General features: G+C 39.0%; 1 protein-coding gene across 3 annotated transcripts in view; it reads right to left on the bottom strand.

Moving 5' to 3' along the window:
• SBF2 (SET binding factor 2) overlaps positions 1-22,355 on the bottom strand; it is a 238,717-nt gene that overhangs the window by 90,944 nt on the left and 125,418 nt on the right. For 2 of the 3 annotated variants that reach the window (XM_083724282.1, XM_083724283.1), the window contains 4 exons: positions 21,485-21,595; positions 18,990-19,095; positions 2,285-2,417; positions 750-858 (listed from right to left, as the gene is read on the bottom strand). In XM_083724282.1, coding sequence (XP_083580408.1) covers positions 750-858; positions 2,285-2,417; positions 18,990-19,095; positions 21,485-21,595 — 459 coding nt within the window. Of the gene's footprint in view, positions 1-749; positions 859-2,284; positions 2,418-15,985; positions 16,094-18,989; positions 19,096-21,484; positions 21,596-22,355 lie in introns of those variants that run through there. The other variant, XM_083724284.1, reaches the window with a different exon arrangement.

Here is a 22,355-nt window from a genome sequence, read left to right as displayed (position 1 = left end):
GATGTATTAGAAGCAAAATATGGAAACCTGTATCCTGATAAACAGTGCACTACTAGGGGCACAGTTGAAGTGTTGATATTGAATAGAACTGCAGCATGTACTCAATGGATTGATTAGATCAACTAAAACATTATTATTGACAGACATGTTTAAAAAAAACAGGCAGCAGATTAAAAATGTTAAGTATTTATCATAGAATTAATATCTCCTTTTGTCTATTTCACAAGAGGGAAAGGATCTACCAAGATGTACTCGGGTTAAGTACTTAATTCATTCCGGAGGTCCATTCTTAACCTGAAACTGTTCTTAATCTGAAGCACCACTTTAGCTAATGGGGCCTCCTGCTGCTGCCATGCCACCGGAGAACGATTTCTGTTCTCATCCTAAAGCAAAGTTCTTAACCCAAGGTACTATTTCTGGGTTAGCGGAGTCTGTAACCTGAAGCGTATGTAACCCGAGGTACCACTGTACTGCAACAAATAAATATGTGCATTATCTAAAAAAATGGATGATAAATGTTAAATAGTAAACCATCTTTTGTGTTCTTCTATTTTGTATTTGAATACATTTATGTTTGTTTATGGGATGACTAACAATACATTTAAAACCGTTTTATGTCGTTAATTTGCTTTATCCACTTGCTTGTTACAGTTCTTTTTATTATGAAGATGATCTACCTGAATTTTATGCTCAATAATTTCTCTGTATGGCAACGTAAGCAGGGATAAAACTTGGTTGAATATACTCACAAGTTCATGAATCTCGTTACGGAAGACAGAATGCACACCAATAATAAAGGGTGTGGGTGAGCTGAGAACTTCAAGCAGCTGTGCAGGGAGAATTGGAATGTATGGATAACTGGGGGGAAAGTGAAGGGAAAAACTGTAGCAACTTGTTGAACATAACATATTACATGAAGTAGCTTTCTTATACTTACCATTTCCCATATATACACCTTTTAAATATTTTTTTAAAAAATCACACACTATTTGCACTATAGCAGCAAACGCACATTTATCTACAGAATCACTTGACTCAACCATTTAAAAATTACTTCCCACCCCAACACAATATTATTTATCCATGAGTTACAGATAGAAAAATCTGATTTTTGGATTATCAATATTTAGACAGCAAGTATTCATTTCACTAGTTCATAGTCAGTTCACTAGTTAAATCTGTATTTTACAGATAACCCTATGTAAATATATTTTAAACAGTTATGGAATATAAAAGTTATTTCAATAATGTACAGTCTACTAATGTGAAAATTAACAATACAAACTAGGCAAATAATTTATGCTTATTTAAGCAGAAGGAATTCTGAAGATCTGTTAATGGTAATAAGTTGTACCTAGACGAGGTTCATGGCCTTCATAAGTAGTTAGTTATCACCCTGGGTGTTCCCACAGCCACAAATCTAGGATGCTGCTGAAGCATATTGTGGGCACTCCAGCTATGAATGTTGTTATGCACAAATAATAAAATCTGATAAAGTTGCATCTGATAAAGTGGACTGTAGTCCATGAAGGATTAAGTTGTAATAAATTTTGTGAGCCTTCAAGAGTGCAATGAGGCTCTTGTTTTTGCTGCAGCAGACTAACAGAGCTACCCCTTTGGAAACACAGTATGAGTGTAACACCAACACACTAACCACGGTAGTGTCTGTCCACTTCAGATAGATCTGAACAGATTTAAAATAACAGATTTAAAATAAGACCAACCCTTCCTGGAACTGGGAGGCAGAGAGAGACAATCAGTGAAAGTTGAAATATGTTTAAGCATCTTCAGCACACCAAGTTTCCCCAATGTGCTACGGTCTACATTGGCTTTAAACCAGATTACATGAGAATCTAATATAAGCTTGTATTTCTGGAGTTCAAAATCTTAGAAATTTTGAGTATTACATTCTTTAAACACTGTTGTTAATTTGGCTTTTGACTGCAAAATATAATGCATTTTACTGTTTTCCATGTAACAAAATGTATGAATATAACCTGATACAGCTACCAACCTCTTTTGAACAATATATATGAAAATACGTTTTTCAATTAGGATTCTAATTTTGAATTTCTGAATTTCAGTTCTGATGCTAACTCTTAGATGAGAATAGATCTCAATGCTTTGAAATGTATTAAAAGGAAATAAGTTGAATGAGTTGCATGCAGTAACATAATCTTCTGTAAAAATGTCTAATATCTAATTAGAGGGAGTCCATGTGAAAAACTCACACCAATATGGATTTGGTGTTCCTCAATGCCACGAGTTGCACAAAAGAGCTTACCTATATTTGAGAGGAAACATTAAAGATTCAAGTGCTCTACTGGCATCGCTCAGTCTTTGGAAACTTGCAGAATGAAAGAGGACCTTATTTTCTGTAAGAACTGCGCAGAACAGACTCAGCACATTTTGAATTCCTTTATAAAAAAACACACACAAATTTTAGGAGATAGAAATGCACTGCCAAATAAAAGTTAAAATGAAGTAACTAACATTTTTGGAGTCACTTTAGGAAAATCTGTGGTAGGAATATAATGTGCTGCATCTTGGGGATTTTCTCTTTTCCATGACACTCAAGTTTTGTTTGTTTGTTTCTTTTATTTTAAGGCTGGCCCGCTCCTCTATGATTATTTCCCTATGGTTGGAATATTTTGTGTTAGATGTCTTTCAGGATATTTGATCCTATTTTCCTAACAGTGCTCAATAGTGACCTGAAATGGCATTTTGTACAAGTATTTGCGCTTCCGGAGCCAGGCAAGTGGTTAACTTATCAACCAAGCTTAATGTATCAACCTTTACATAACGGGTCTCTGAATACATTAGGTTGTTGTTGTCAGCGGAAGAACAGAAAATGTCTACTAGAAGTTATCTGTAAAGTATAAACTGAAAGTTTTAAGTCTGAACAGAAGCCAACACAGGTTATGCAAGCGACTGTAAAAGATTAGCTGGCTGTAAAATCTAAACAACTCTCGCATTAATTGAGTTAATGAATCAAATGCTACTAAAAAAAGACAGACAATAACTTATTCCAGACATAAACAGTATACCAATGCAATGTCTAAACATTTTAATGCCCTGGGGCCAGCCCTACTATTTGGAAAAGGGAGGCAAAGATCTCCAGCAGCAGCTTGTTTTAGGCACCTTGCTCAGTCATTCTGCCTAAGCCTGCCCCCCACCCATCCTCCTCTGCTGCAGATTGGAGCTATGTGTCCTACATGCATGTCATACACCCTCTAATCTAGCCAGCTGCACAAGGAGGACATTATTCAATTGTTAGCCTTGAAGTAAGTTTCAATTGTCAGTCCAGTCTGCTGCTGTACAGGAGAGTGGGTGGGGAGGAAGAAACACATATTGTCCTTTGCCTCAGGCAGCAAAATGTTTTGGGCCTGCCCTGTTAAAGAATGTACTACTACGTTATGTGCTAGATTTGTTTTATTTTTAGAAACTGCAAGTTGCGGTGAGAGTGAAGTGCATAACTTGCAACATGTGGTAGCTGTTAGGTGCCATCATATTTGGAAACACTTCCTCGATGATGGAATTCTGAAGACATTTTATGTGGGATTATTGGTTTGTTGTTCTTATTTTTACTATATATTTTGTGGTTTTATATATTGTGAGCTGCCCTAAGATCTGCGGATGGGGGGTGGTATACAAATTTAATAACTAACTAACTAATGTACTAACGTCACATTAGTTTTTGCAAAATTACTTGCAATAACCTGCTTAGGTCTTAAGTGTCAATGACCTTTTAAGGATCCATTTATAGATTAAAATGCTTACAAGTACTACAATGCTATGGCTTGGAATTCAGACTTTATTCCCACTGGCAGGAGCATCACTGGAGAGGAATTTCACCCATGTGATACTCCTGCTATTGGGAGACAATTTCTGCAGATTCCACCCTCCCCCTACAGTGCCTGCAACTTTAAGGGGTCTAAATTTGGAGAGAGAAATTCTGCTCTTCAGTGCACATCCCTGTGTATATCCCAGTGCATTTAGCTGTTAACCAGAAGGTTGGTGGTTTGAGCTGACCCAGGGACAGGTGTGGGCAGGATTCCTGCATTGCAGGGGGTTGAACTAGATGGCCTTCGTGGTCCTTTCCAACTCTGCAATCTTATGATTCTATGAAGAGAATTCCCCCACTCCCCATCATTGAAACTGTAAATTGTGCAGTCGGTCACTCACACAGCCTAAAACAACTGGGCTTGAGGAAAGCTAAATGCCTTACATGGGGCAGCTTCTATCTTCTTGGGACCACAGGCTAAACAAAAGCAGCTGACTTGTGAGTCAGCTTGTCAGTCCTCACTGGCTGAGGACCTCTGCCTACATTCTCTACTAGAGCTGATACTGACTGTCAGCATGATGGCAACATGGGATTTCTGGAGATTTGAGGGAAGTAGTATGTGCTTTTTTAACCCACAAGTTTCTTGCATACTTTGGGTGTCATTCTCCACCACCTCCCCTGGTATGCAGGAAATAGCCCCTGACCTGTTGTTTCCCCTGTTTTCTCTCTTGCAGTATGCAAAAACTATTTTACTGAGAGGAGCAAAAGCAAGCAGTGGGGGAAAGTTTGGTTTTTTTAAATTACGTGACAGCAATGCATGGCAAAAGATTATGACAAATGAAAGGGTTTGAAAGAAATGGTTTACTTCTAATGCTTTAGCTGCTCAAGAGACTATTAACCCAGATCAACATTTTCCCTTTAAAATCATTCTTATGCACAGGGTTGAATTAGAAGACATACATTGCTTCAACAGATCTTATTTCTATTATAATGCACTCTGGTGATGTTTAAATAAATAGATAGTTATAATAATTCTGTTTATACTAGCCACACATCAGTGCCAAAGATAATTTAAAAGAGCTATATGGGCAGCATAGATAGGCCCTTGCACCCAAGAAACATATGATCTAAAATAGACAGTGAAGAAACAATTGAGGGAAGGGAAGACCAGAAAAGGAAGTGAAGAATGAGCGCAAATGCCATTACAAGTGAGCAGAGAAACCAAAGGTTATGCAGAAAAAAATGGTTCTGGTAGAGAGAGGTGGGCATGATATACAGCAATCAAAGCAGTACACAGTAGCAAAATCACCAAATACCAACCAATCACACTGGATATACATTTGTGAGCTGCATTCAGTACTCTCAATACAGATACAGCTCCCCAGCATTCCTCTTCTCACTTGGAAGCCTGTTAGCTCACATTCTGCACCCCCCACTCTGGTTACTCCAATCTCTCACCTAGAAAAAAGCCTATCCACAACTCGGAGTGGATGGGTGCATGCCCTTGCCCTAATTACATCCTGGTCCGAAATTAGTGGCCTGCCACCTCCAAATGAGTAGGCTCCCCCCCCCCCCGAAACCTGCCATAGCTGGGGCAAATTCTTGCTCTTTACAAGTAGAGCTAGATGGCTAAATCATCTGGCTCTCAAACAGGCTGCAGTTCTCCAGGTGGAGGTGTATCAGAAGTGCTGAGGAGCCTACCCTAAATGTGAGTAAAATAAGTGAATCAATGGCAATCACAAACTTTCAGATTCAGTCATTCCTTAATTTTCTTTCTAGAGGTTTTACAGCTCATAAGGCAGGCTCATGATATATCACATTCTGCAAGTAGCTTCCTCTGTAACTCAAAATTGCAGTTGGGGTGAGTAAGCATTTTTCTACCTGCAGGAATTTGTTCTTGGAAGCTAGTAAATATGTTCCATAAGTTTTTCATTTAAACTAATGAAGGGCTTGAGTATATGGTTTCAGCTGTACAAGATCTGGAGTTCATCAATTTCGCCTTCATCACTTGGTGACATTGCAAAAAAACAAAAACCACACACTGAACATGTTACTATTTAGAAGCCAACATTTTACAGAGTTCAAAGACGACAGAGTATGTGAAAGCCAAACAATCCCTACAACACTACACATTTTTTTAAAAGAAAGCATATACGGTATTAAAACACTGAAAGTGTGCTGATCACTAGTATAACTTCCTTTATTTTCTACATAAATAAATGCATCATGCAAATTTTGAGAGTTTCTTTGCTTTCGACAGAACTTTTACAATTACCAAAATTTACAGCTTTTTGCATCCCTATAGATGAAATATATCCATGTATATACAACTCTGGTCAACAAGTCGTACAAATCATGCCCACTTCAGCTGCAGCTAACACCTACATGTATTCTGCCCAATACCAAACTGGTTGCTGCTTTAAAAGTAGAACTGTTAGACCGTGGGGTGACTTTGCCAAATTGGGTGTGGCAGTTCCAAGTAGTGGCAATTCAGCTGGCTTTGAAAATATCATTGCTCAATTTGGCATGACGGTTGCCAAGATGGAACCCTCTTTGTCTATATTTGGATGCTAGTTATCATGCAGAATCAAGACAGCAGACCAAACCTAATTAAACATTAGCATACCCACACTTGGTGTGTTTGTGTGCAGCCCAAAAACTCACAAATTACTCTATCCATATAAAAATCACAATATTTTCTGGTTTCTTTGACTTTATAGGCAGTGCAAGGCACTTCCTACTACTTACATATATAGTACTTGATAGTACACGGGAGTAGATGTTCTCCACCACAGTACACAAACAAAACAGATAAGCTTCAGATTTTTTTATATATTTATAAAAAAAAAACCTTATAAATGCATTTTATTAAAATTTAAGCCACAACTGATTTAATTAAAATCATGAATATAAACAACTTTATATTTTGTCAATTAAACAGTATAGACACTTTATTAAATAAAATAAATGTAATTGGGTGTATTTTTATTTAGAGGTGTATATTTTGAGAGTAAGAGTCTACATATGCCTGAGGGGCCTATAAAGGTAGGCTTTAGAAAAACAGTTTTCTAAGCTCTTGATGTCTGCAAAACAAAAAACACATGGGAGCTGATGACTGCAATCCTATACTCATCTACCCGGGTATAAGCCCTACTAAATCCAAAGGGGCTTTCTTCCAAGTAAACATGTATAGGATTGTCCTGTAAACTGAGCTACAGAATATATTCAAATATTCTGCATTTTTAAAGGAGCCTACATCTGCTATTGTAAGTCCTAAGAGCTAAATGTAATAACTGTTTACTTCTCTTCCTTCCTTAAACAGGTCAATGAAATAAATAAGCAAAAGGTCCTTTTCAGCTCCTGAATGATAACTTATTGCAACAGCAACTTCTGAAGACAGATCAGTGTTGCTTCCTGGTGCTGGAAGGCAGAACTATATTTGTTGGTAACCTTGAACTTCAAGGTACATCCGTGACACTGACTAGCCAGGGCACAAACAGACTAGACAACACAAAAACATATCAACAATCTTTCTCATGTTGATTATTACAGATTAAGATTCCATAGTCAAGCATACATCCTGTTGAACATTATCCATATGCTGGAAATTTTTGAACAGAGGTTTCCTGACTGACCTTCACTGTTTTCAAGTATTTGAAATGATATGTAATTTGCACTAAAATATCTGACTTCCTACTTTTAAAAAATGCAATCAATCAGCCTGCTTCCTGTTGTTCTTTGTAAGAAAATGATTTAAGAGACACGCATGCACACAAAAGTGCATAGTTCATTGTTCAAACTATTACAATATTATTCCATGGTACAATGTTTCAGAAGTCTAAAAACATCGACTGTAAGATGCTTAAATAAAATGAGCAATTATAGACACTGGATTAGGGTATTTACCAAGATCAATAAATTCTCTAACCAATATGATGCAACAGGTTCCAGGCTCTTAGAATAGGTTATAATTAAAAGCTTAGCAAAAGAAATAATCTGTAACCTAGTGAGACTAATCCACAGAAATGGGTCAACAACTTCGAGAAGGCTTTTCTGAAAGATTATGGTGGTTGGCACAGCCCAGTACAGAAGTTGTAAAAGTTTTATAATGCAACATCTTAATAGGAATGGGAAACAGGCTTAATTAAGAGACAGTTTAAAGTGGAAGAGACATTTTGAAATATTATTCCAAGAAAACTGGTACATCTGCCTAGTAAACTGACAGTAATTTTAGGAAGTAGAAACAAACTCAAATGATATTAGTTCATTGTTTATTTTGGGTGCTTAATATAATACAAAAAAAATTTAATTACTCTCTAGATTTACTGAATTCAGCATTAATAATAATAATAATAATAATAATAATAATAATAATTTATTTATATCCCGCCCATCTGGCTGGGCCTCCCCAGCCACTCTGGGCGGCTTCCATAGAAACCAAAAATACACTAAAATATCACACGTTAAAAACTTCCCTGAACAGGGCTGCCTTAAGATGTCTTCTGAATGTCAGGTTATTATTATTATTATTAATAACAATACTCAGTTCAAACCAGAAACTCAGCACTGCTCAGGACTCAGCAAAGGCCAAACATGTATGAACCCTGATACTCTAAATGAAAAGGAGATAAATGTTAAAAATCAGGAACTGTCAGTACCTATATATTGGCAAAACAGACTTTATGTGAGCATAGAACAGTAAACATAGAAAGGAGGTGGGCATTCTGAGTATTCTGGGGTGCGGCTTTCATCTTGCTTCAGGCCGAGGGAGCCGGTGTTGGTCCAGAGACACCTTTCTGGGTCATGTGGCCAGCATGACTAAACTGCTTCTGGTGCAACGGGACACTGTGATGAGTGCCAGAGCACATGGAAAGGCTGTTTACTTTCCCACCGCAGTGGTACCTATTTATCTACTTGCACTGGTATGTTTTTGAACTGCTAGGTTGGCAGGAATTATTTTCTATCTCATAGCTTTTTGCCTGGTGTAAAGTTACATATATAAAATTTTGGAAGAAACAGGGCAAATACTATAAAAGTATTTGGCCAACAGGTTACTCTGAAAGAACATGTTAAAGTTATTAACCCGAAGGAGCGTCTCCACCCCCAACGTTCAGCCCGGACACTGAGGTCCAGCTCCGAGGACCTTCTGGCAGTTCCCTCACTGCGAGAAGTGAGGTTGCAGGGAACCAGGCAGAGGACCTTCTTGGCAGTGGTGCCCACCCTGTGGAACACCCTTCCATCAGATGTCAAGGAAATAAACAACTGACTTTTAGAAGACATCTGAAGGCAGCCCTGTTGGATGTTTTATCATGTTTTTAATATTCTGTTGGGAGCTGCCAAGAGTGGCTGGGGAAACCCAGCCAGATGGATGGGGTATTAATAATAATAATAATAATAATAATAATAATAATAATAATAATAAACACACAACTTCAGTTTAAAGATAATAATGTGAGAAAGTTAAAAATATGAAAAGTTGTAACAGGCCCAGGACAAATGCTGCAAGGTACTATTTAGGCCTGTTTACATTCACAAATCCCTTTGAGTCATGGATGGATATAGAAGCAGCATACAAATACAATTGCTTTCAGGCTTCATTCACTAGTTTTTACATAGCTTCTCTGTGTCCCCACCTTTCATACCCATTTATCCCCACAGCTCTTTTTTAAAAAATAAAAAAATGTACTTTATTTATTAAATTTGTTAGTAGCTTTACCTTTCCCAAGGCAACAGAAAGTGACTTACAACCAAGTCTCACAGAACTGGCTGATAGAACACAAATAATTTCTCTGCTTAGGATATGCATTCTAACCAGTTATCTTCCTCTACACCAAGTATCCCCTATTTCTAATTAGATCACAATACCATCACCATCATTATTAAATATCTTATATACATTCCCAGCAAAGTAGTAAGAGGATAGTGGAAGACTGAGCTGGAACAACCAGGTGGCATGTTGAGTTACGGAAAAGCTAAGCAGAATGTGGGACAATGAAGGGAAGTTTTGACAGCTGCTTCCTCTGCTATACATTTTTATGGCTAAAAAGAGTCCAAGATTACTGTACTCTGTAAGTCTGACAGTATAACAGCATATGGATATGTATTTGTTAACTGAATGAAATGTTCCAGTGATCCAGCAATTACTATGCTAATATATTAGCATATAGCTTACCATATTGGCCCGATTATAGGCCGCACCTGAATATAAGCCACACATTTAAAAGTTGGGGGGTGGGGAGAAAAAAAGACAAGACCCGAATATAAGCTGCTCCCTTCCTCACTTTCTTCCGTCCTGGCCTTGGGGGAGAGAATGGGGGACTACGTGCAGGGCAGGCACCACTTCACCGCGCTCCTGGTGTTGTTTGGCCTGCACTCCTAGCTGTGTAAATGGGCGGGGGGATCCATGTTATGTTGCCGGCAGCCTTTCCCCTTCCTCGCTCTCTCCTTTTCTGGCCTTGGGGGAGAGGATGGGGGACTATGCGTGGGGCGGGCACCACTTTGCAACGCTCCTGGTACTGTTTGCCCCGTGCTCCTGGCTGCATATTGGATTATTTTTGTAAGCTCGCAAATATAAGCCACACTTTAACTTTTCACAGTTGGAATTTGGGTGGTGGGGGGAAGTGCGGCTTATATTCGGGCCAATACGGTATATGTTTATGGGTCAAAGTATGGGGTGACAGCTCAGCTTCAAGATCCTAGAGCCATTTTAATCTGGTTTTAGGCCTGGTTATGGAACAGTAATTGTTTTAATTGCCTTGGTGGGTGAACTGAACATGAGAAGTGCACCCATTAGTTCCATTGGATCTCTCTACAGCTTTTGATGCAATTAGTGTGCATCAAATATTAGTTTGAGAGCATGTCCACCTGTGCAAACAGACAACATTGACTCTAGATGATGGTATTGTGAAAGGTGTGTACAACTGCCAGTTGCTATGTTCAAAGGAGCATGTGGGGGGGGGGGGAGATCGCCCATGCGTGTTTCAAAGGCTATGTGTATAAACAATTGTTTGTAGCTTCCACCACTATACAGTGGTACCTCAGGTTAAGAACTTAATTCGTTCTGGAGGTCTGTTCCTAACCTGAAACTGTTCTTAACCTGAAGCACCACTTTAACTGATGGGGCCTCCTGCTGCCGCCACACTGCAATTTCTGCTCTCATCCTGAAGCAAAGTTCTTAACCTGAGGTACTATTTATGGGTTAGCGGAGTTTGTAACCTGAAGTGTCTGTAACCCGAGGTACCATTGTATGAAAAGTAAAGCACTTTTAGAAAAAGGAGAGGTCCTGATAGATACAGCACTTCATCAGTGTTTGCATTTGCCCATTCTGGATGTTCTTTTTATTTGCATTCTTTGTAACTGTTTTTCAGAATAATCAAGCCTTCAAGTTGCTGAAGGTTGCTTGGCAATTCATATCTAATAGGTCACTGGTAGGTTGACATCCTGTAATAAACATGATCTGGGGTGGCCTTCAGACATATCAAGTGTAATATTCTAGTTGTTGTGGTCATAACATCATGAAACCTTTGATAGAGCAAAAGCAGATGGGTGATGCAGCACTACCAAATGTCACACAGACTCTCAGATGCCATGTGTACTCTAAGCCTGTGTGCCACAAAAATGTATGGCATATTGGCTGAGTGTGAACTCACTCAGAGAAAGCAACTGCTTTGAAAACTATCAAGTTAAATTTTCAAAGTTCATTATACAGCTAACACTACTGCCACAGACACTTATGCTTTGAACTTCAAAATTTAAGATAGCTGTTTATTCTGTACATATAAATTAAAATTACTACTTTAAAAAGTACTGAATATTTGCAATAGTCCAGTACTGAAGTTGCGAATTCCAGTAATCATGAACTGTGGGCATTCAAACAGAGATTATCATCCTCTTTTGCGGCAAGAAATTAAAAGTTAAACTTGTAATTATTTCAGACTTGTAAAATTACTGCTACATTTGTTTTGTGTGTGTACATATGTGTTCAGTTCCAACTCTCCTTTCCTCCTCTAAATCACTTGCTTTCTCAGGCCAAAACACCTAGGCCACTAAGTATATTTAGAAGTGAGATGGACAGCTCTGAATCCTATGGTTCACAGTTTATTTAGGGAGATATTGGCCCAAGCAGCACGTTACTACAGTACATAGTAAAATAAATAAAAATAAACTGTTTATAATATTCAAAGAAAAGGCTCAGCAAATAAATAATGAGAACTAGCTTCATAAAGTAAAGGTAAAGGTAAAGGTACCCCTGCCCGTACGGGCCAGTCTTGACAGACTCTGGGGTTGTGCGCCCATCTCACTTAAGAGGCCAGGGGCCAGTGCTGTCCGGAGACACTTCCGGGTCACGTGGCCAGCATGACATCGCTGCTCTGGCGAGCCAGAGCCGCACACGGAAACGCCGTTTACCTTCCCGCTGGTAAGTGGTCCCTATTTATCTACTTGCACCCGGAGGTGCTTTCGAACTGCTAGGTTGGCAGGCGCTGGGACCGAGCAGCGGGAGCGCACCCCGCCGCAGGGATTCGAACCGCCGACCTTTCGATCGGCAAGTCCTAGGCGCTGAGGCTTTAACCCACAGCGCCACCTGCGTCCCAGCTTCATAAGCATTTGTTAATTAAAATGTTAACCTGCCCTTCTTGCCAAAGGACCCCAGAGGAACAAGATTTGTGAACTTTCCAGAAGTTCACAGAATTAATATATCAGGGAGCAACTGCATCTGCTCTGGGTTGTTCAGACAGCAACACATCAAATTCAAATTATAGCTGCAAGTTCAGGAATAGATACTTGGTTATTTTTAGCTGACTTTGCTGTGGTTTCCTCAAGTGTGTACATGAGTGTTTTACAGACACTTATCTGTTGTTTATGCATTATGAATTTGCCAAGAAACACTGTTAGGTCTGCAATATATACACTTGCCATGTAATGTTCAAAGTGGTCCTTTGTCTTTCAGCAGTCTGCTCCTAATCTAGATGCAGAAAATAACTGTCCATGGAACTATGCCAGCTATTTTTAAATTTTAGTTAACATTACTAGATGTAAATGATACCATATGTTAACATTTTTTTGTTCAGATGTATATTTGTTGATCTTAGTAGACTTAGAATAATAAAATTTAGAGTTGGAAGAGACCCTAAGGATCATCTAGTCCAACCCCCCTGCAATGCAGGAATATGCAGCTATCCCATATGGGGACCAAATCTGCAACCTTGGCATCATCAGCACCACGCTTTAACCGACTGAACTATCCATCCTGACTTTCAACTTTTGTAATAAGCTGCTTGCAGCTCCACAGCCCAGTCTGAATTCAAAAGGAACTCAGGCCTTTAATTATGGTGATCTTGACAGACCAGTAAAAAATACAAACTGAACCTAGTGAGAGAAGTTATAGTTGTAAGCCAGTCCTGATGGCTGTAGTTCCAATGTAGGCCTGAAGGTTTCCATATGAATGGTGGCAGTTTCACCCCACTTACACACCTCTAGTCAACATGACCCACAATAGGGTTAGTAATTCTGGACAATTTATTATTTTTCAGACGGACCCATATGGTTGACTGCAGCTGAAAAAATTCTGGAAAATGGGATTCTCCCTCTAGGCATGATTTTAACTGAAACCAAGTTTAAAAATAGGTTATTTGATTTCATTGCTCAAGTAAAGCTCTTAAAAGTGATATCACTTTCAATATCTGGGGAATAATAAGTCTGCCTCTTGTCAATTTATCATAAACAGATATCTTAAAATAAAGCCTATTTTTAAAATTATGTTTCATTCTTTCATGGATTACTAATGATTCAAACTATTTTGGACTATTGCCTTCAAATGTAGGTTGGTGCCCTGGATATTTGTCTGTTCAGAGACAATGTGTCCTGGGTGGTGTTACACAGCCTTCCTTTTTCTGGAAAGGGGGTTTGGGTGGGTTACACATCACCATTGCACAATGTTTCTCTAAATAATATAGCCAAAGTAAAAAATGATGAATTTGTGTTGTAATTGTTGACTACTCTGTATTTGGTAAACATATGGGAACAATTTGTTAAAAACAGCTCATGTCTGTGCAAATGCAGCTCTAGTAACATGTTTCAACGTTTATTTTAGGTTTGTTCTCTCATAACTCTTGCTTTCCATAGGACACATTTAATATGTAAAGAATGCACTGCGACATTCAGAAAAATACTAGTTGCCTTTATAGAGGACTAGTTGCTAATAAATTTGTTTGCCATTAAGGGGTGAGAAACAATTATTGCTTTAATCTTAATTTTTTAGAATTGTGGTTGGTGGAAGCAGAGATTTAAGCAACTACGTGCCTCTTTATTTCAGAGGAAGTAGCTGCACTAGGGTGGTTGGGTATAACTAACTTGCTGCAAAACTGCTCTATATTTAGATTACAGGCCTTAATTTAGAACAAAGAAAGAATAGAATGAAGATCCCACCATTCCATGCCAAGCCTTCCAGACTAATGTAACTATTCATCTGTCTGCATGCAAAAGACTAGAAAAAATGATGCAGAAATGTTATAAAAAACTAGTTATTAATCCAGTGTGTTTTTTATCAATTTCAAATAAATGACCTTTAGTACATTAACATCTGAATAGAATTAAACATAATCAGAGTTGAAAGTTGGTCTGAGTTTAAACAGATTATTTTATAAAAGGCATGAAGGATATATTGAGGCTTAAATAAACAGAGATCATATAATACAGCCCAAGACAACCATATTTTGTTAATTATAGCTATTCCTACACTATTATGTCTGAGAAAAATGAATTAATGTTTTCTCAGAACTAGGGGCTCATAGAACACTCTCTATATTTTGCTCACTTTTCAATATTCTTTTACAGCTTTTTACAAAAGTAGTCATGGAGGGCCAAACAGATCCTGAAAACCCCTAATTAGTTTGTGCCCTTTCACAACTCTTCAAAGCCACTGCCACTCCCTTTCATATCATCTGCACTTGTGCCATTTGAGTCAGTGATCCATAGAGTCATATTACCATACTGGATATTATGATGTCACAACAACAAATAAAGCACATTTACTTTCTGTAACATCCTTCCCAAACCTGGGACCTTCTAGATGTTTTGGTCACAACTCCCGCATCTCTGTCCATTGGCCATGCTGGTTGCAGCTTATGGAAGTTGTAGTCCAAAGCATATTGAGTGCATCAGATTGGTGAAAACTGTCTGATACAGATCACATGGGTAATTGTAGCCAATCAGGGATCATTCTAATAACTGAACTCTTGCAGCTCTTTCAAAACCACTACCCCCAAATTATGGAAATGTGGGACCCTTCTGATGCTAATGAAGATTTTAACAACAAAACCCCCGCTTCCCATACATAAACATTTTTGCTCAGCTCTATTTGCATTTTTATTATCTGTGTTGACTTGTTTGGTTCCAAGGAGAGTGGAAAGCACAAATAATGTAACACTGTAATTAAGAATCCATACAGACAACTTGGCATAGAGCAATTTAAAGTAAAAATAAAGTTGGCAAGAAAGCAGGAGAGCAATGGATGGAAAATGTTAAGTGTACACACTAGTCACACTTTATCACAATCTAGAGGCTTGTTGAGGTGTAAACCCTTGTTTCACTTAACTCCTAACAAAAGCCAGGGATTCACTGCATTGTTTAGCTTCCCATGTCAACATCATATAAAATTGTAAGCAGGGCTTTTTTCCAGTATGAACTCACCGGAACTCAGTTCCGGTACCTCTCAGGTGAGCGCCATTGACATTCTAAGAGAACAAAGGAGACGTACATGGTGACTTCTGGCACCTCTTTTTCTAAAAAAATAGCACTGATTGTAAGTAAAGTAAAATCCACCCAAATGTTGTTCTTCCTCAGCTGAAAAGCCAGGTTTCTTACATATGCATAATATTCAATAGGCTTCTAAGCCAATTCAGCAATATGTCCAGTACCTCTCCTAGATTACCAAAGGTGCTCTATAAATACTCAATTGCCTTTGTCCTCTACCTCCAAAACTATGAAATTTGTTGGGAGAGTTCCAGAAAAATGCCAGTGCTAGGCAACAATAATTCATTTGCATTCATTGAAAATCAATGATGATGAATTATGCAAAAGGGAGTCTAAGCCAAAAGTCTTTCCAAACATTCCACAGCATGGCTTTAGATAACGATACTCTACAATTTGCTTTGTCAGTATTGTGACCTGAGGGTAGCTAGTTTTCCAACTCCAACCACTTACATGAATTTTCTGTGGCTTGGGGTGCATTCATGCTGTCTGAGAAACCTGTTTCAAAATTTTCCAGTCTTTCATTCCCGCATAAGGCTTATTTTAACATTTGAAAGCAATCTGTAACAGAAGCAGAACCACGAGTAGGCTATGACAGAGTAAGCTAAACATCTTTCCTAAATTTAGTTTTTGTTGCAAATGGTCTGCTTAAAATTAGTGGACACTAAAATTTATGTTTTCACTGACCATGGAAAAGCTAATATGCTAACTTCTTCGCCATCACAATGAACTTCTTCAGTCTTCAACAGATGTGGATATATTCTTACCATAGAATTTTCTCAAGGGGAAAAAGTATGTTTGTGCCAATGTTCTGGTTCCTGTGTAAGTGGCTCAAAAACTACAATGAAACTATAGTAAATTACTCATAAATGAGTTAGTGAATGTCCCAAACTTGTTACTCAGCACATTTTTGTACAAGTGAACAAAACATTCTGTAATACCTGTTTCATTTTGGCTTTTTACCTTAGACCGAGAACATTAAGTATAAGCTCTGTGCTTGGTCTACCAATCCAAGGGCTTTCTTTTATACTATAAAGCAGCTGCTGGTGGATTCAGATTCAGCAGTGGGCAAGTGGGCTAGTGAAGGTAGAAAGGGGCATTTTAACTGTTTCTTTGCCAACATTTGTTTGCTTAAGATCATGCTGCTTTTTCACCTCTAGGAGTAAATATATTTAGATCTATATTTTTTACTCCTTAGGGAAAAAAGCAATGGAAGGGGGGGGTGAGTAGACAAACAGCTGGAAATGCCAGACTTCTGCTCAATCTAAAGTCACCCACAGCTGCTTTGCACTATAAAAAGTTATATCATGGAACATGCTGTTCTGCCATGACTCCAAGAACATGCATGGCTGTAGGAGTTGTTTTTTGTTTTTTTTTAACCCTGGGAGTAAAAAAAAACTCACCAGAAACCTCACAGCTTCTGTACTAAACACATATTTTTCTGTTAATTTACTACATAGCAGACCAATGAAACTGTCATCAGCAAAAGTAGCAAAAGGGACTGTAACTCTGTAGCAGATTATACACTTGTCCCTGTTTCAATCCCTGATGTCTGTTGGTAGGACTGGGCAGTCTCCTGTATGAAACCTTGGAGAGGATGCCAACAATACTGAGGTAGAGGAGGAAACAGTCTGACTTGTTATAAGGCAGCTTCCTATGTACTGTTTAGTGTAAACATTCACTCACCCCTTGTAACTGTTTCTAGATTTGTGCTGAAACATCTAACTGAGTAAAGAAGGCTTTCAGGTGCACACGCCATAAGGATTATTTTTTCAGCAAGAGCTTGAGGGTTTTGGGGGAGTTAACTGCTGAGTGCTATTACAACTGCCACATGACTTTCCAATGAGATACGACAGAGAAAAATGTGCCCACAGAGTGCTTCTTTCTTGGTACTCTGCAGGGAGCTCTACTTGAAGGCACATCACACATCACAGCTATACTTCTGTTGTTTGAGGAACAGAGCAAAACCACAAGAAAAGCACATGTACCCTCCAGGTCCAGTGTCACTATGAACCTAGAAATATAATTTTCCTGCCACTCAAGGCAACACTATACCTCAACTTTCATCCAGTAGATGGCAGTATATCTTAAAAAGGTAAAGGTACCCCTGTCCGTACGGGCCAGTCTTGCCAGACTCTGGGGTTGGTGCGCCCATCTCACTCAAGAGGCCAGGGCTGTCCGGAGACACTTCCGGGTCACGTGGCCCGGAAGTGTCTCCGTGACCCGGAAGTGTCTCCGGACAGCGCTGGCCCCTGGCCTCTTGAGTGAGATGGGCGCACCAACCCCAGTATATCTTAGAAAGGGGTAAAAGCTTACTCACTGCACAGTATATATGCCCCATGCAAGTACAAAAAATATTTAGCTTCATTTCTCAACAAGCTGTCATCCAAGTACTGTATCTTTCTTTGCATGAAGGGGCTGTTATGTATCTTCTCTCCCAAAACCAGGCTTTACAGATTTGCTTCCATTGAAAAGTTGGTACCTTGGGCATATTTCACCCTCCCTGTGTGCTGCATTTCTAATTTGTCCCTGTTTATTGCAATATGTTCACTATTAGCAATTAAACTGAAAAAAATGTTTAATACTTGGTTTAATTTCTCAGCTACAAAGAGATATTTTAAAACCAAAATAAATATTAAGGTTGCACAGCAAAGAAACAAGCAGCTGAAGAAGAAAAAAGTACAGGAAGAAATTTCACAATTTAGAGCTATAATAATATTATCGTATGACAGAAACTGTTCAGTTTCTGTTAATTGATTCTCATGAAAACTTACAGATTCTGGCTTCACACAATTAACTCAAGGCAGTGTCAATTTACTCTTGGCAGAAAGCCAAGGTCTGCTTGGCCTAGAAACTACTTTCTCTGATTGGTTAACGACCAGCACTCAACTCTGTTATCTAGGAATGCTAGCACAGTTTGTGGAGGGTGTGGTGTGTTAGGAGTGCTGTGTAGAGAGAGAGAAAGAAAGGATTTATTTTGCTTTGTTTTGTATGCAGAAACTCTGCTGGTTTTATTTTTCCTCTTAATAAATCCTGTAAATAGTTATTCTGAGTCTAGCTGACAAGTCATTTCCACCTCAACTAGCTTCTTCACTGTGCAGGAAAACTCTGCTACGTTTGGGCTAAAGCCATTAGAGCTATGCCTGACACTTCAAAGTTCCATTCATCAAGTAATTGTGATTTGTACTAGCTTCAGACTCATTTGTCTCAAGTGTGTGCATGCATGCAGAGAAATACAGCAGTAAAGTACTAATCAAACTGGATACAGCTGCAAGAAACCCAGGTTACATTCAGATCATTAGGACATGTACAACTATGTTCCAAAATACAGAAAAAGCAACATCTTGAGTTTTGAAACTAAAAACCAGCAAAAGTTGCTATTGCATATGTACAGTCAGTTTAGAAACAATGGCAAAATATAAATATAAAAATAATAATAACCCCAAAACAGACCTACCTAATTGTTGAAACAGAAGAGCCACACTGGTCCCTGTGACAGGAAGACTATCATGTAAAGGAGTTTGTATCAGTTGCCTGTCTCCTGCTCCCAAGGAAAACAGCTTCTGTAGAAATATATGTTAATACATACACTATTATTGCTTATGCAATATGAGGTGAGTTGTTTTTGCACCATTATCATCAGATGTGTATTAATTAAGTCAAACTGTTGTTTATGTGTTTACAATTGCATACTCCTACAATTTTGGGCCCCCAAACATGGTTGTCATGTTGCCAATATAGTTCTAGAAACTGCTGTGAGCACAGTGAGCAAGCACTTGTCCCTCTCTCGCCATCAATCATGAACCGAGTGTTTTGTGAATCACAGAGAACACTGATGGGGTGGGGAGGTATCTCACTTCTCCCTGGGCTTTGCAGTATCATGAGTCTTTTACCAGGGTTTATCTTCTCCAAGAAGATAATGGACCCAATGGACTTTGGGGTGACTTAGCAGCAGCTGTGGGGATGGCTGGTCAAGATCAGGACCACAGAGTGTGGGTGAGGGAATTAACCCTTTCTCCCTGAGCCATAACCCCAATGAAAATCATTGTCATTGTTGTCAACATCAGTTTCCCTCTACTGAGGAAAACAGCAGCTCAAGGGAAGATTGTTTTGGGACTGTGGAGGGTTAACACATACACTCATGTGGCACTATCGTATCAGGCTCCTGCAAGTCTGCCTTTTTTTTAAAAAAGAAAAAGACTAACAAGCCACACTGAACGCAAAAAGGCACCCAATAATTGGCTGCTTTGTCTGTACAGTGGTACCTCAGGTTAAGTACTTAATTCATTCCGGAGGTCCGTTCTTAACCTGAATCTGTTCTTAACTTGAAGCACCACTTTAGCTAATGGGGCCTCCTGCTGCCACCGCGCCGCCGGAGCACGATTTCTGTTCTCATCCTGAAGCAAAGCTCTTAACCTGAAGCACTATTTCTGGGTTAGCAGAGTCTGTAACCTGAAGCGTATGTAACCTGAAGCGTATGTAACCCAAGGTACCACTGTAAGTCCATTTTCTCGTAATCTTGGTTGTAAGTCTATTTCCATATCCATAAAGCATGAAAAAGAATGAAAGATCCCTGTTCATCCTAGCCAGGCAATCTACTGAGAATTGGAAAGGAAGCAACTAAACAAATGGAAGGAGTGTGGAAAATGTCTCTGTCAAGTCAAGTGGAGGCAAGAGGGACAGAAGTATACAGAGATTCAGGATAAGTTGCCTGAGAAAAAGCATAAAGCATTGCATCCAACACAGTAATTCCGTTTGCAGAATGACTTCTGCTAACACAACTTCCCATCCCTCTCCTTACCCTAGGAACCCCTTGGAGGAGAAGGAGGGCAAGTTCCACTGTGCAAGTGGAAGTCATTCTGCAAGCACAATTACTTCATTGGGTGCCATATACTGGGTTTGACTGAGAGTCCATCTACTCTCAGTGGCAGCAGCTCTCCCATCACCTGCTACCTGATCCTTCTTTAGGCTAAGAATGCCAAGACAGCAAAGCATGTGCTCTAAAGAGAGGGTGTTGTGCAAGGACTGAAGCATGGGGGTTAAGAAAAAAATGTATATATGGCATATAGTAGATTGGTCAAATAGTCATTATGTCAGCACTACCTTCAATGAGCATATAAACTACAGTAATGTACAAGCAGGAGTTGGGAATGAAGCTAACTAATGAGGAAATGGGAAGAAGAAATTCTGGCTTCTTTTCTAGGTAACACACTACTCACACTACTTCAGTACAGTCTACCAACTCAAAGTACGACAAGGACATTTCAGTGCCTCCTCCTCTTCCCCTGATCCAGGGTACTATCAGCAGAGTATGTTGGCAGTAGGGAAATGGGAAGGAAAACGCTCTTGCTGATGGTATTCACCATCACACCCCACTTCTGAAATTTGCTATAGCAACTGAATTACCCTTGTCATGACAAAATCATCCATACTTACATGTGAATTCTGTGCAGCTATTTTTCATCATAAGGCACAAATTACTAGTATGCAATAGAGCATGGTTTTCTTAAAACCTAATTTCATCATCATTGTATTTCATTGAAATCTGCATTATCATTGAAGACTATGTGGTAGGTCCACTGAAACAATGAACTACATCAGAACTGACTCAATAAAATCAAGTTCAGAGAACAGAAAAACTCTGCTCCCCAGTATCTCATGCAAACCAAGAAAAAAACATAGAATATTTTGAAGCACTGGTAATAAAAAAGGTTGAATTCTACAGCAATGTTTCTGAATTCATACTATGCCGTGAAACATGCATTTGAAATGACAGAATTAACCCTTTGACCTTATGGTGGAATGGAATTCTCGCTCTCTTTAGAAGACGGGCCACTGGGACATACTCAACTGAACTATGGTCCTCTATTAAATCAAAATATTTAAAGAATTTATTTTTTGCTTTCTTCATAAATCAAATTAGCTGAATAAATACCCTTTTTTCCTATTTACCTGTGACCCTCCAGCAGCAGGGACAAAGCACGAACAGAGATTTGCAATGATACTCTCCAGTGAAACATGCAGGTTGTCCACATACACAGTGTAGACCAAGCCAAGGCAAGCCTAAAACATGAAATAAAAACATATTACATTGCAACCTGGGGAAAAGATAATACTAATAATTATTGGAAAATATACATCTGTAGTATAAGGAATGCAATTTTGGAATATTTATACATGAAAAAAATATTTTGCTTAATTAAAGTGCAATGCTAAAATCTAAAGCTTTTGAGTTAGAACTATATAGCTTTATCAGTAATATGTTTCCGTAGTAGTAGTTTCGGGCCTGGTTTTAGAACTGAAACCATCTTGGTAACCATGACTGATCTTTATGAGCAGAGAGAAAAGAGAATGTTGTTTTGCCTCTACCTGTCAGCAGCTTTTGATGCAATTGAACATGGTGTTCTTCTGAAGCAACTCAAGGAGATGGGAGTTAGTGGTAATGTGTTACATTAGTTCTGCTCTACCAACTCAAAGTACGACAAGGACATTTCAGTGCCTCCTCCTCTTCCCCTGCAGGGTTGTTACCAGACAGTTCTAGGAGATTGGTGCTTAGCACCACAGCTCTTGGACTGGGTCCCATAGGGCTGCCCCACAAGAGTCGATTCTGTTTCCTTTTTCTATTGAGCATCTATATTAAAGAGTTGGGAGCTCTCATCTGGGGGTTAGAGCACAGTTTCAGCAGCATGCTGATGAACGCAGCTTTCTGCATTCCACTGAAATCAGGAAAGGCTGTGAAGATGTTGGATAAGTGTCTAGAGGTAGTGATGGACTGGATAGAGTCCAATAAACTCAGCTTAAATCCTGCTAAGATGGAAGTGTT

The sequence above is a fragment of the Podarcis gaigeae genome, assembly GCF_964106915.1.
Source record: "Podarcis gaigeae genome assembly, chromosome: 1".
Lineage (NCBI taxonomy): Eukaryota > Metazoa > Chordata > Lepidosauria > Squamata > Lacertidae > Podarcis > Podarcis gaigeae.
Note: the sequence above shows the minus strand (reverse complement) of the source record. Positions and strands in the feature narration are given on the sequence as shown.